General features: G+C 39.4%; 1 protein-coding gene across 3 annotated transcripts in view; it reads right to left on the bottom strand.

The window, feature by feature from the left end:
• The window catches only part of ano1a (anoctamin 1, calcium activated chloride channel a), a 71,612-nt gene extending 56,562 nt beyond the window's left edge, over positions 1 to 15,050 (bottom strand). Inside the window, exons 1-2 of one of the 3 annotated variants that reach the window (XM_024295566.2) lie at positions 14,936 to 15,050; positions 8,302 to 8,459 (exon numbers count right to left, since the gene is read on the bottom strand). In XM_024295566.2, coding sequence (XP_024151334.1) covers positions 8,302 to 8,397 — 96 coding nt within the window. In that variant the 5' untranslated portion in view covers positions 8,398 to 8,459; positions 14,936 to 15,050. Of the gene's footprint in view, positions 1 to 8,301; positions 8,460 to 11,929; positions 12,388 to 14,935 lie in introns of those variants that run through there. The other 2 variants (XM_024295564.2, XM_024295565.2) reach the window with 2 other exon arrangements.
• Positions 15,051 to 15,374: the final 324 nt, after the last annotated feature.

Here is a 15,374-nt window from a genome sequence, read left to right as displayed (position 1 = left end):
TAACCAGTGGAAATAATGATTTGTAATCAGAAATGAATAATTTGCTGACTCCACAGATTCATTTCTCAGACAGTACACAGGAACATACAGGAAAAGTGGCATCAGCGACACACCGGCGTTCACATCCGCTGTGATGTTCACAGGTTGTCTTTCTGAGGTCAGAAAACAAAATGCGGTGCAATTTTAGAAGCTTTCAGCTGCCTTCACACTGAACATGATTCAAGCATCAAATCTGCCTCGCCTCTATTTGAAAGAGTGACAAGTTTTCTGCTTGACACCTGTCCAAAAACGTGTTTATAAGCTTAACGCCCCAGACAGGTGTGGGAGGAGCTACAGTCAAATGTTTTTAGCCTGATCGCTACATGGAGCAGTGTCTGTGCATTCACAATGCATGGAAGACACAGAGGATGTTTAGAGATCAGGTTTATGGTCATGGTTACTAAAGCATCAGTAATCATGACATCATTCAGAAAAACAGCTACCATGCTGCTTAAAAAATAGCGTAACTTCAAAATAGCCTAAAAAACTTTAAAAAGCCTAAATTAGCCAAGACAGATAGTGTGTAAATATTAGCCTAACTCCAAAACAGCCTAAAAACAAAAAAAGCCAAAATTAGAAAAAAAAACAGCATGTAGCTGAAATATTAGCTAAACTCCAAAATTGCCTAAAAAAAATCTTAGTAAATGCCAAAATAGTCCAAAAAGCAGCAGAATGCCCATGTTTAAAACTTCTTCACATAAATATGAATAATAAAAATGTAGGAATATTATTCCAGAATAAATCAACTTAAACCTTAAATAACTTTCAATATTTTACTCTCCATAAAAATATTTTTGTCAAAATTGTACAAGTTAGAAATGAGCACAAGATAACATCGGGTCATTAATAACAATAAACTGATCTGGAGGGCCGGATAGAATTACCCAGAGGGCCGGATCCGGCCCCCAGGCCTTGACTTTGACACATGTGACCTATAAGATACTCAGTAAAGTTGTACAACTGGAAAATTACATGTTTTGGTAATATATAAGAAAAGTATATGATAGTAATTCCACATTTATTTTCCTTTGTGGATATGTAGAATATCAAACTTCTGTTCTACCCTTTATGGGGATACTGCTATAAGTGGGCAGATATTTGACCAGTTTTAGCTATTTTAGGTAATGTTTAGTAAAAGTTTTTCAAAAATTGACAAATCATTGACCTTTACACCTGCTTTTCTTTTAAATACCAGATGTATTTCACTGAATTCATTTTATGAATACCAAATCTTTAACAAACTCTAACTTTTCAACTGTTAACACGATGATTCCAGTAGATTCTGAAAAAGAAAAGAGACTCAACAAGCCGCTTTTCTCCTTCAGAATCTACTGGAATCATCGTGTTGACAATTAAAAAATGACAATAAATCAAAGAACATAAACACTGGAGCTCCGGTGTTAAAGGGTTAAACATCCATGTTTTTAGCATTCTAAACATTCAGGATCTGCATTATGTGAATGGGAGGGGATTTTAATGCTTTAAATTAGTATATCTAAGTGGTATTTTTTAATAAAATACGACATTTTTTTATAGGTGAACATAAAAATTATTTTAGAAAAAATGTAAATAACATTTATTTTACAATGATGTTAGATACCATTACTATACAACAAACTGTTTTTATACTAGCCCAGTCATTTTAATTAGATCACATGTATTAAAAGCAAAAGCATGTAAAGAAAACATAATTTCCCTCTAAAGAATATATATTTTACTTACAGAGAACTTACATGTAATGTTTTATTTTCCTATATGTAAAGCACATGTCTGGAAAAGGGACACGCAAGAAGAATGCTATATATATATGACCCATGTATGGAAAACATAGCTGCTTTTCTGTTTCTTATATTCTACATGGACAATTTAAAAGGTCAAATATATAATTCTTTTTAATGTCAAACATGAAAAGAATGAGAAAGTAGCCACTTTCAAGAGTTTTTCATAGTATGAGACTTATGAGTTTAAGTTCCACATGTATGTGACTCATTTACATGTGAAACAAAGAAATAGTGTTGCAGGTCATGTACATTTACATGTTCTATAGTTCTTTTCCATTTAGGTAACCCGAGAGGGGAATAAATAAATATACAAATAAAATTAGAGGATCGTTTTTCATTATTGCCTTGATGAAAATAGGAAAATCTCCTGAAGGAGAGTCAGGAGACCCGAGCAGCTGCTGCCCCCCCATGCTGCAGCTGCTCTCTCGTCTGCCCACCAGCCGGTCTCCCTGATTTACAACGATTTGAATAAAGAAATAATCAGAAATACAAGTTTGAGCTTATTTTCCAAGTATATGTCCTCCATCATCAGACGATAAAAATGCCTCAAAAGGGACGTTAAAACCCCCAAAACACCACTTCATCAAAGACAGTTTTTAAGAATTTTTATCAGCAAGATCAACTTCACCAAAAAACAAGAAAATATATCAAGTATCTGAACTAAACAAAAATATTATAAAAGATGCGACCATAAATCACACATGAATATGGCTTTGAGCACACAGAACACTTAAACATTCTCACTCAATTATGTCAGCTTCAAACCCTAAACCAGGAGTCTCCAACCTGCAGCTCCAGATCCACACGCGTCTCTTTTATCTCTCCATGGTGGCTCCAAACATAAAATAAGTCATGGAGACTGCTGATCCAGACATGTCGACCATCAGAGTCAGCAGCTCCTGATAATGTCTGTCTAACCAAAACTACCTAAAGAAAACAAATAAACAAAGCCTGAAAACTAAGACTACCAAGATCCAAACTAAAATAACAAAACCCAGCAGAGTAAGACTGCTGAGGACAAAGAAGGGAAGAAGAATAAAAAATAAAATAACATAAAAATAAAATAGCAATTTTTTAAAAGTAAGGATTACTCAATTATCCTTTATTTAATTTATATTAGTTAAATGTATAAACTGATGTCTGAGGTTCACATAGATGATAAACTATGTAGGTTTTTACATCCTGTTGACCTGAAGACGTCTTGTTTGTTCAACTCTACCTCCAGAATGAACAGATTTTATATGTAAAGCAAAACTTTGGTAAAAAGTTTGATCTTTTATGAGTTAAAAGCACATATTATCTTATGCTGAACAACATTGGTTACTAGCTGTCCAGATCTGCACTGAGATGATCCACTTTGGAACAGAGCAGCTTTTATTTTGAAAATAAGTTATTTGAGCCAGGTCAGGTTTAATTCAGCTCAAAGTTAAACCACAGGTAACGGGAATGATAGACATTAAATCCCATTAGAAAGTGAAAGTGTCAGGAAAGTTCTTTTGGAAACTAGAATTAAAAGAGCGAATGCATGTGATCGTCTGAATTCACTTCCTTATTCTGAAGCAGGAGGGGAAGTGAAATCCCATCAAAATAGCTGTGAACCTGTTTGGAGTTTCTTTTTGATGCTGGATGGTACATTTGAATGTGTCCAGCGGTCCATCTGTCCTGGATTACTCAACGCTGATCTGTGTGACAAAGGAAGAAATGTAGACCGACTAGAAAGACGGAACTGGCAGAACCTTAGTTTCACCATTAGTGTTCAGCACAGCAGAGAGGAATTTGTGTTGTAATAGAAAGTATTCAGCTCACACAGAGTATTAGGAGAATTTGGTTGAAGTCATACATTTAGGGTCATTTCAATAAACAGAATAAAGACCTGCTCTGATGAAAATAGTGCTTCTTGAGGCATTTTTCTGCTGATGGAAGATTTACGGTATAAAAAGAAAAAAAAAAGTAAAAAATATCATGTCTGAGTATTTCCTCATTTAAATAGTTGTGAATAAGGAGCCGACAAACAATGGTGTTGGAAAAAGATCGTATCTGTGACATAGAAAACATGACTTTGGCTCCTGTGGTTTAGGATCTGCAGCGCAGCGTGTTTCCAGGTTCAGAACTGACTTGATCTGCAAATTTTCTTCTGAACAAAATCTCAGAGCTGCAAAGACTCCAAAAGTTTTCTGACACTAAGCCTCCATTTGAACACTTTGAGTTTCTTCTATCAGCCACAATGGAGTAGAACTGCCTCCGTTAAGTCTTGAGCTGGGTTTTAGAATTGACTGCATAAGAGAACTGGACTAAGTGAGTGTGACATCACCAATAGGAAATGATTTACTTCCGGCTCCAACCGAATCAGTTCAGACCCTTCAGTTATTTCAGTGACCATTTTTCCACAATGCGGACACCAACAACTCTATGCAGTTCTCTATATACAGTCGATGGGTTTTGGTCAGGCGATTGATGGTCAACAGTGTTACAGTCTGGAACAGCTCGATGGAAAAGGGGATACACAGAATAACCTCCAGCATATTGTCCCAAGTTGTTAGATTTTGATTATTTTGTAATCTAGTTAAACTCACTTTATAATCTGTTTCCTTTAATTCACAGATAATCCTTAAAGTGAGGGATAATCCTTGTGTTGATGTGTAATAAATATGGAAGGTTATTTGGATGTTCGTGTCCGTTTTTCTTTTAACAGTCATGAAAACTGATCAGAAATGGCAGCACTAAATTTTATTTTACATATGGTTACTTGTCTTGGTAACTAGTTACTTTAATTTACCATGAAATTAAATGCCCTTAAAATCCTTTAATCTTCTCATAAACCCACAGAGTGTTTCATAAGCCGGAGCTTCTCACGCTTGAATTCTGGTATTTACTGCAATAGAACTGGTTTTCTGTGGTAAACGCCTTTGGAAAATGTCTCAACCACGTAAACAACAAAGCCACACCCCTTCATGGATTGTTGGAGCATTGTGGGTAATGTAGTCAGGAGCCGGGTGGAGTTATACCTACAGAACTTTAACATAATGGATTGAAAAAGTGAGAGAACTGTTATGTATTTTGTATGTTACAACTGAACAATGTAAAGAGTTACTGTCAGGTTTTAAGATCTGTCATCTTACATTCTCAACAAAGGCTGATCATTGCAGACAAGAGAGGAGAACCCGAAGAACAACACTTCACTTGAAAAACTTCACATTAAACAATTACCACCTTTTGACCTCTAAGCATTCTGGGTAGTGTGTTCATTACACGTTGTTTAGTTAAATGCACCCTAGAATCTGGTGCACTCTATGGTTGAAATTTGTGTGCAAGTCTAACTAACATTTATTTTCAAAGTAAAATTCCAGACACTTATGGTAGGCAACATTCCACAAAGTACCCAGGACATTTCTAATGTGAAACGGAGAGTTTGAAACTTTAACAAAATCCTCTGCTTTACCATCAGGTTTGAATATCATAAATGAAACTGAATGTTTTCATCATTTGTTTAACTTTCCTACTTTCTCCAAATCTTTTTGTGAAAGGTAGACCTGACCAAAGGTTTGTGTTTGCAGCATTCCATTGGTTCACTTTAGGAAAGCTTTGTACAATAAGCAGATGATCACAGAGGCTATTTCCCCTATAGTAGTTAAAGTCTAAAGTCAGTTGTTTCAAATTTTGAGGGTGGTGACTTACAGAGGAACATGGGGTGATGTTTAAAAGTGGAGGGAGCAGAAGTCAAGGTTGTCACATCTGGTTCAGATGTTTTACGCTGAAAGAGATCAGCAGAGATCGGAGGAGGAAAAGGACTAAGTCAGGGGTCTGCAACTTTTAACACTGAAAGAGCTGTTTGGTCAACAGCTGTCGCCAATCAGGAGTGAGCTTGTTGGAAGTCCACGCCTCTTCTACTGTAAGCGGGCTCGGGGAAATCTGTCTACAAACATTTCAAATGTGGCGGCCAGCGGGAACCACATGCTTTTACTGAGGCATCTGATTGGCCAGTTTATGACTTGAAAAACTATCAAATAAAATAAATCATAATTAAAAAAAAAAAGATCAAGAACATTTGAAAAAAGTCAGAGCAAAAAGAAATACAGTCAATATATACTGCTCACCAAAATTAAAGGAGCACTTTAAAGAAACACATTAGATACATCAGATCTCAATATGAAGTTGGATATCTATACAAATAACAACAGGACAGTCTCTTAGGAACAAAAGGATGACAAGTCTTTTAATGGAAATAAAAGTTTTCATCCTACAGAGGCTCAATTGTGTAAACACCATCAAATCAGAGTGAAATGAAGATGTAGCAGGCTAGTCCATTTTTTCCAAAACTTAATTTCTGCAACTCAAAATGCTTTTCAGTATCTTGTGTGGCCCCCACCAGCTTGTATGCATGCTTGACAACGTGGCGGCATGCTCCTAATGAGACGACGGATGGTGTCTTGTGGCATTTCCTCCCAGATCTGTGTGAGGGCATCCCTGAGCTGTTGTACAGTCTGAGGAGCAACCTTCCACCGTGCACAAAGGAGCAGGTATGGGTCCTGCTGAGGGGTTGAGGACCTTCTACGGCCCTGTCCAGCTCTCCCAGAATAACCACCAGTCTCCTGAAATCTCCTCCATGTTCTGGAGATTGTGCTGGGAGACACATTAAACCTTCTTGCTGCAGCACGTGTGGATGTGCCATCCTGGAGAAGTTGGACAACCTGTTCAACTTCTGTAGGGTTAAGGAATCTCCTCATACTGCCAGTAGAGATAATTATCAAGCCAAAATCAGCACGAGTGGAAAACCAGCCAAAAAAGATCAAGAGGGAGAAACTTGAAATGACCTCCACATGTAACACCAGTCCTGTTTGGAGGGTTTTCTAATTGTTGCCACTGAAGTGCACCTGTTGTTAATTCCATGAACACCAATACAGCTGAAATTGATTAACGAGGCCCTCAGCTGATTAACCAACAGGAACATTATCAGACAGGTTTAATTCAATTCATGCCAGGCCCAATAAAAAAAGTGTTCCTTTAATTTTTGTGAGCAGTATATTAACCGTTGGTTAATACGGGTAGAGGAAGGTTTCAGGTGTGACTAAAGAGTTTCATCAATATGACAGGAAAGGCGTAGAAGAGTGTGGTGAGAGCAGCCAAGTGTCAAAGTCCGGATCCGGCCCTCCAGGCAATTATATCCAGATCATTTTATTTTCTTGTTATTAAAATCCCGATGTTATCATTTCTATCATTTCTAACTTGTATAATTTTGACAAAATATCTTTTTATAGAGAGTAAAATATTGTAAGTTATTTAAGGTTTAAATTGATTTATTCTGGAATAATAATCCTGCCTTTTTCTTATTCATAATCATGCTAAAAACTTACGGTTTCAAAGTTTTAAAAATTGCCATTCTGCTAGCATTTTTAAATATTTGGGGATTTCCTAAGATTTTTAAGGATATTTTGGGGTTTAGCTAATATTTCAGCTACATGCTAGCTGTTTTGGCTAATTTCTTTTTTTTCTAGTTTTTTAGGCAAATTTTGCATTTAACTAATATTTTAGGCATAATATTATAATATTGGCCTCAGTGATTTTAGCCATCAATTTCAGCATCTTTAGTGGTCAAATTCAGATTACAGCATTTACACCAGCATTATCACAGGTAATGATATATATCTACTTCATACTTGTGTTAAAAAGTTACGATTTTAAAGTTTTAAAAATGCAGTTTCAGAGTGTTCAATAAATGTTTATCCTGTTTGGCACTTGACAAAAGCTGTGTTTTGGATTTTGGCCTCCTGTGCGGTTGAGTTTGACACTCCTGATTTAAAGTCTAATGCAGAGATAGGAGGCAGCGCTGGAGGTAACAGAGATGAAAATGCTGAGTTTCTCTTTGGGAGTAACCGGGATGGAGAGCTTTAGGAATCTTGGTAAAAGGACGAGGTTTGAAGAACCAGGAAAGAGGTCTGGAGGAATAGCAGAGAGTCGTTTCATGGATGTAGAGGAGGTTGTAATGACGGATGGTTTGAGTGAGGAGGATACAGAGGGGAGGGGTAGAAGCCGAAACGTCTTCTAGAAAAAAAGTGTTGCTCTTCTTTAAAATAAAATTTCTAATTTTCTTGTGTTTGGCAACAAGAGAAGGCAGAGAGTTTTTGCTTTCAGACAGTTTTCAAAGACTTTTCTAGAGTTGTTATGTCACTGGAGAAGTGCTCCATAAAAATAATTCAAAAGCATAGATTTACAAAGCTAAAAGTTAGTTTAGGCTTCACGTGTGTTGGAAATTTAACATGTGCTTCTTTTCTATATCCTGGTGGGCTTTTCAAAACTCTGCCTTTGATGGGCTTTTTGAACAGATACTCACTTGCAGAACACACCAACATGCATGACATAAAGTAGAGGGTATCGATGTTGTAGCATGTGACCTTCATCCCATCTGCAGGACACTGGATGTCTGCTTCATTTCTCCTGACCCTCAGCTCCACCTTCACCCAACCGACCAATCAAAGCATCTTACTATAGACTCGTTGTTCCGGGCTTTTGCGTGGTCCTGGTTCCCATCCTGGTTCTTCTCCTCCCCAGGGACAGGGAGGTAGTTGTCACTCCTCCTCATCTTTGTGGACTGCTCCTCCTGACGACTGCTTAGGTTCTCACAAGAGGAGAACAAGGGGGACCCTGGAAGACCAACACACAGAAGACATCACATTTCCATGTAAGGATTTTTCTTTCATGTTTTCTCTTTGCTGGTCGTCTTCCTGAAACGCATGAATTCCCTCCATCCGACCCAAATGAAAAGAGGAGCCTGTCCATGGATGAATATTTGGATGTTGATGGAAACTATGAGACCTTCAGTCCAAACAGTCTTCAGGCTCCCTGGGGTTAACCCTTTAACACTGCAGCTCCAGTGTTGATCTTCTTTGATTTACTGTCATGTTTTAATTGTTAACACGATCACGCCGCTTTTCTCCTTCAGAATCTGATGCAATTACATTGATTGTGTTAAAAAGTTCCAGTATGTTAAAGATTTTGTGTTAGGCGTCACCGATGACACCTCGGGAGTTAAAGGGTTAACAAAGGGTTTTCGGAGCATATATCACTGTTGTTCTGTGATTCCAAAAATGGTTTGGAACAAAGACCTTCACTTCCAAATACTACTAACCTGAAGACCAACTGTAACTTTACGTCCTTCCATGTTTGCATTTCCGGCATCAATATTAGTGTCATTCAAAATAAAACCATCTGTTTTAGTTTATATCAGTACCTCTGGCTGAACATGTAGGTGTGGTATAGATTCAGTCTTCCAGTACCAATCAGTGGGCTAGAAGAGAGACCACTTTGAGTGTGAATTTACTCTACACTGAAATAAAACCTTTTTTCAAGAAGACTCTCCTGCAGGCCTCTGGACAACACCTCTCACCATAGATACAGATGAGTGTCTTCTTCTCTCTATTACCGTCTTCACTGAGAGCTCCTCTATAACACTTTAACCAGATCTTAATGGCAGATTGCCTTTGAGGCTGTCATAATGTATGTTTATAAGATGAATGGCTGGATGGATGGACATAAACACTAGAGCAGCCACAATTAGTCCATTAGTTGATAGCTATTAAAATAGTCAACAACTAATTTAATAGTTGGTCAGTCAATAGTTTATCATTTTTAATCTACATTTTCTTTCAAAACTCTACAGTGCGTGCTTTCTGTCATTGTCTTTGACACTCATGCAGAGTGGTGCTAATCCGGGTCAGTGGGATGTCACAGGAAGTTCTAGAAAAACTCGAGGACCATAACAACACACCAACAGAGCTTGAAAGTGGGAAACATAAAAGAAAAAAAGTGTCTAATTCAAAATCTGAAAGGCAAATTTTGTGTTCCATGGCAGCACGACGGTGATGCATGAACACCTGAGGAGGAAGCAGGATGTGACTGAGTATGATCATGATGAAGAGGGATCATCGTCTAGGTAAGCTAAGCTAACTTTAGCGCAAACAGAGAGCAAAAAAAGTTTTAAAAAAAAAGGTAATCCACTATAGTGATGGAGTAACAATGGGGATCAGCTTCCTCCCACTAGCAAGGCTAGCTAAACACAGTTGTGAGCACTAGCATCACAAAATGCACTTTTGTTGTATTTGAGTCAGAGACCAAAACTTTATCTTTAGTGAAAAATAGTTATTTTGTTTCAGATGCCGATCTTATTGGATTTAAGTCTTGATTTAATGCCAGAAACTAATGAAAGAAAGAATCTGCAGGATTTATTTAAGGTTTAAAGTCCTCCTCCAATGAAAATCCTGTTTTTAGAGTTTTTAACATGTCTGTGTGTCATTTTTCTTCTGAAAGAGAACAAATGTAATCAGAAATCATTTTGTTTTTGCATTTCCGAGTATTTCTCCTTTTAAATCAACCAAACTGTCTTGGACAGACTCTGTTTGAATGAATGATCTTCTTTCCATCAACAGCTCTGCTGCACATGCACTAAACCCTCATCTGTTCCTAGTGTCTAGTTCAGGTTCTGGAGAAGAGAAGATGGTATCTTCACATTGACTGCAGTCAAATGAGCCGCCGTTCACATTTCTGTGGTCAAATCAGCATCACTGGATTTTTGGTGTGAGTTTCATCCAATACTTACGGTAGCAGGACTGAGAACGCTGGAAAATCTCCACCAGACTCCACGGAGCTTCTTGATGTGACCACGGAAATGTGAACGGCGGCTCATTTGACCGCAGTTGGAAAGGATTGTAAATCAATGAAAGAGCATTTTGATGTTAGCTTTGATTATTTTATCAAGAACTCTGAGAAACCAATGATTGAATGTATTGATCACAGTCAATAAACATTGGAGAATTAGCTAAAAGAGTCTTTGGTGAACTGGAAGGAGAAAGAATCAGGATTTTGGAGGAAGTTCTGTCCATGAAGATCTTCACTTCCTCGTCCAGCTGACATCCGGATCAGAACCATACGGCTGGACATTACCCAGATTGATGGATGTTTTTATGTAGCAGTGGTGAAGATTTATGCTAGAGAGACACAGAGCTATCAGAATTAGACAGGGGGGATCAGGGGTGGGGCTACTCAGCTCAGCCCCAAAAGCCACGCCCCCTCAGAGGAGATTTTGGAAACAGAGGCTTCAGATCAACATGAAAAATGGCTTTTTGAGACATTTAGGTTGTGGAATTTTGATTGGAAACTTTAGAATAATAATAAAAACACTACTGGGAATGTTTTTTTTTTTTTTTTATAAAAAATTGTCATAGGGAGACTTTAATTATTTAATTATTGTCTTAATTGTCTTTAATTTTAGTTAGTTTAAAGCTACAATTGAAACAATTAATCGGTGATTAGTCGACTTTTAAAATAATCATTTGTGGCAGCTCTAATAGACACCTTGCTCTTGAGAGAACTAGTGACTGTTTAGTGATTATGGGAAGACGAAGAGTGTTTTCAGTAAACTGAAACCCCTGAAAAGGGATGTGGCTGCTCTCGTTTGACGGGTTTTCTCATCCTTTGGCTTTGGCCATTCTGCACTACAGACAGACTGCCCTCTCAGGTCAGTGGCCTGATCCACCCAGAAACTGGGTAATTGCAGGTTTGAGTGTGCAGTCAGGTAACACCATATGGTATAACATGGCAGCATGAAGAAGGTATGCAACCAAAACCTGTCAATTTAGTGAGGTTTGATCACGAACAGGTAGGTATCAATAAGTTCATTAGTTTTAAAACGTATCTTTTTTTCTTTTTACCAATAGTCCTGGAGAAGGTAGTGAGGAAGATAAAACATCACAGGTCTGACAGTAATTAATCAACATACAACAAAAGCAGCAAGTCAGACAGCAAAACATAAAGTTTTTCTGCAGACCTCCAGACAACATTTAAAAAAATCTGTTTCCTACTTTAACATGTGAACACAGAAAAACACTTCATCAATAGAAGTGTCCATGCTGCGTGTCAGGCTGGGTCAACAAGCTGGATCGAGTATGGAGCCTCATTTGTTAACATTCAAACACATGTCCAAAAACCAAAACATGTCGGTTTTCCTCAAGGAAAAGTCACTTCGTTTCCCCATGATTCTGATATCTGCAATCAATAGAAAGGCTCCTTCGTTTCTATGGAGAGCTAGTTTCCAGAATCCCTCTGACTCTGGCTCTTACCGAGCTCCTGCGCGGCACCAGCATCGCTTGAGCCTCCGTCCGGCTCGTGATGCGGCTCCATCGGGACCTGGATTCTCCGCAGAGACCCTCAGCCTCCCCGCTGCTCCAGAAGCGCTCTCCTTCACAGCGTGGAAACGCTGGAGCCAGATCTGCTCATTGTGGAGCCTCCGGCGGAGCTGCTCCAAAGCGCCGAGTCCAAGAGGGAGATGCCGCTCAGAGGAGAAGGAGCTTCTTCCAGCACAGGTGCGTGATGGAGGCTGCGGGTCTCCGCGGACCGGCTCATCATCCGTCAGCAGCACCGAAACGCTCCTGTCGGTCCGCGCGCGTGGAGCTGTCAAAACGGCACGGTCCGCGCGCAAGAAGAAGCGATGGCGAAAAAAAAACGGGATGCGTTCAAGTCCTGCAGAAAAGCAGGGAAAAGTGGACTGCCTGCTCGCAGATGCTCGAATGGTCACGCAGACTGATGGACGGACTGAAGTGACCAGTGACTGACGTCACAGACCAGAGCAGCTTCTGAACATCTCATGGGGTTTCCCAGAAGCACGCTTGATCTCAAACGATCCGGGGATTTCAGCAGGTCTGGGTCTCTGGTCAGCAGGTTGGAACAGGAGCAGTGTTCAGGCCCTATTTTAACCCTTGAGCTATCCTCGACACTTGGGGTCATCTGGACCCCATAACAAGGGTTAAAGTGAAGCATGCTCTTATATCAGTCACTTTGCAGTTCGACGTCAGAAAAGGGGCCAATATCATACAGAATCAACTTAATTTTGAGCTTTGATGTGTTTTCTAAAGAAAATTCATCTCAAAAACACATCAAAGTGCCCTGAAAAAAGTGAAACGGTGAATAATCAACAACACGTCTATAATTTGTTACATTTAAAATTATTTGTTTATATCAACTTAAATGTTTTAACCATCAACTCAAAAATCTAATTTCAAACAATCTATTACTATTAAGTGTAACAAATTAAAAGACTTTAGTTAATTGATCCAACGTTTCACTTTTGTCAGTGTTGTATTTTGATACATTCATGCATCTCTTAGCATTCCTCAATTTAGCACATAAAGCTAAAGTTCGCTAGCTTGATGCTAACATTTAATGGGATTTCCCATAGGACGACTAATGCTATCGCTCGGTCAACCTAAACATACGTTGTTGACTAAATGAACATCTTCATAAACTCACAGACATGAACTTTTCAAACTCTTTTAGGAAAGTATTTTTTAAAGTAACTATTTGTGGTGTAAAACATTTTTTCCCTCATGCTTTTTTCTTCTTCTAGAATAAGGTGTAATGCTAAAGCGCTATCACCACCTAGTGTCCAAACTGAAACTGAAACCTCCTCCAGGAGAATCAGAACAATGTTTACAATGTTAATGATCTGAACATTTTAGTTAGAACTTCTCCTTTAGAGAATCCATGTAACACTGGATGATATTAACAATCTCATTATTTCACTGATACATTTACAGTATGTGAACTGGATCAGATTAATATAAATACATGCAAATCATATAGTAGATTATTAATATATTTCCAAACAAATAAATTGAAATGAATTGAAGGATCTGAAAAAAATCAGAATCAAATCGATTCAGGATTGTTTCTGGAAATCACAATCGATACGCAGCCCTATCTAAAGCCCTGCTCTCTGAGCACCAGCTCCTCCCGATCCATGAAAATGACTCGGTCCTCACGTGGAAACAGCTCCTTCCAGGACGAGTCTGCGCTACCAGCATTACCCCCAGGCTGAAACACATACCCCCACTCTCCCCCCAAAAAGCTTTCATTTTATATGAACAATGTGCACATCCATCTGTAAGAGTTCATGTTGTTTGTTTTCCTGGGAGAAGCGCACACGCTGCCGAGGCCGGATCTACGATGACGTCATGAAATGGAGGTCACCCACAAGGACCGAAAGGAGCGTTTGTTTTTTAAGTTAATTTGCCATTTAGCTAATACTTTAGCTAGCTAACAGCTTCAGTGCTTTTAGCTATCAACTTCAGCATCTTCAGCTATCAGCACTAGCATCTTCAGCAGCCAAATTCAGCTTACAGCATTCACACTAGTGTTATTGCAGGCAAATCTAGTTCTAGTTTTTACAGTTTAAAAAATGTAGTTTTAGAGTGTTCCATAATTGTTTATCCTGTTCGACCTCAGGTGTGTTTTGGATTTTGGCCCCTTGTGAGATTGAGTTTGACACTCCTGATAAATGTGAATATAGTTTACTCTGACAGGTGAAACAACAGCATAGTATAGGCACTTAAGACCCAAGGTGCTAAAGCGTACACGGTTTCTCATTTAACATGATCTAATTCTGAACATGCTAAATCTTAAAGTGTATTTATCTTATCAGGTTTTCTGAGAGGGAAAAAAATGACATATAGGTCAAGAACAAGCTCTATGCTGCATGACAAATGATTTTAAAACATCAAACGTCGCCAAAGTCAAAAACGGAAATGGTTTTTACTTTTCATGAAGCAAAGACATGCAAATGCGTGATCAGGAAGACCCCTGGTTCTGTTGGGTCTGTCCTTTGCGGTTCTGTGAAGCGCAGCTTCCAGCTGAACCGGCGCAGCGATTTTCCAGGAGACGTGAACGCAGCATCTTCCTCCAGCTCCAGCATCACTGCTCCCCCTGGTTCCGCCCACTCGCCGTGGAGGGTTTAAGCGGAGTCGCGCGCGGCACTTGTCCACACACACGGCGAGCACGCGCCGCCTCAGGTGGAGCTCCAGCTGTTCTCCTGAAAGCTCCGCGTCCACTTCGAATGCGGGAGAACCCTGCGCGTGGGCGGCACCGCCATCTCACGCGCGCCACAAACGGCCTGAAAATGAACCGTTTGGGGCCGAGAAGAGATGAACGCGGCTCTGCGGCGCGAAAAAGCCCTCACTGGCATGCAGCGGAGAGAGCTTCAAATCAAAGCTGAACAATCCTGTGTGTCCCACGAGAAGAACACAAACCAAAGCGCGCAAGCCCACACGCACAGAGAAGAAGCTGAAAGTTACCTTTTCCTCCTTCACGCGGAGCTGTGTAAGCCAGTGAACTCTTGGATCACCTGCACAGACAGAAGTGCTCTGCTCACCTGAGAATAAGCTCCTCCCTAACAGAAGGGTGTCTCAGGTAATCATGAAGTCATCTGATTGGCTGATTATGACAACATACATGCTTACTGCCAATCTTGACAGCAGACTGCGTGAGGAGGTCTGTGGTACCTGAAAGATGGAGCTTTGGATGCATAAAGAGGCTGAAATTATCATTCATATTGACATTTTAGACGATATAAACCAAACCTTTGTGGCTTAAATGTTTAATGTGGAAAGAGCTCACAATGAAATGCAAAGCGTACTTTCTGCTCTCACTGTTCAGTCCTACAAACGACGTGAATCCACGGTTTTTAGTACACAGACCAGGAACCTTCCAGAAGAAGGTCAGATCAGACATGTG

Source organism: Oryzias melastigma, linkage group LG3 (genome assembly GCF_002922805.2).
Source record: "Oryzias melastigma strain HK-1 linkage group LG3, ASM292280v2, whole genome shotgun sequence".
NCBI classification, from domain to species: domain Eukaryota; kingdom Metazoa; phylum Chordata; class Actinopteri; order Beloniformes; family Adrianichthyidae; genus Oryzias; species Oryzias melastigma.
This window is presented reverse-complemented; position numbering and strand designations above follow the sequence as displayed.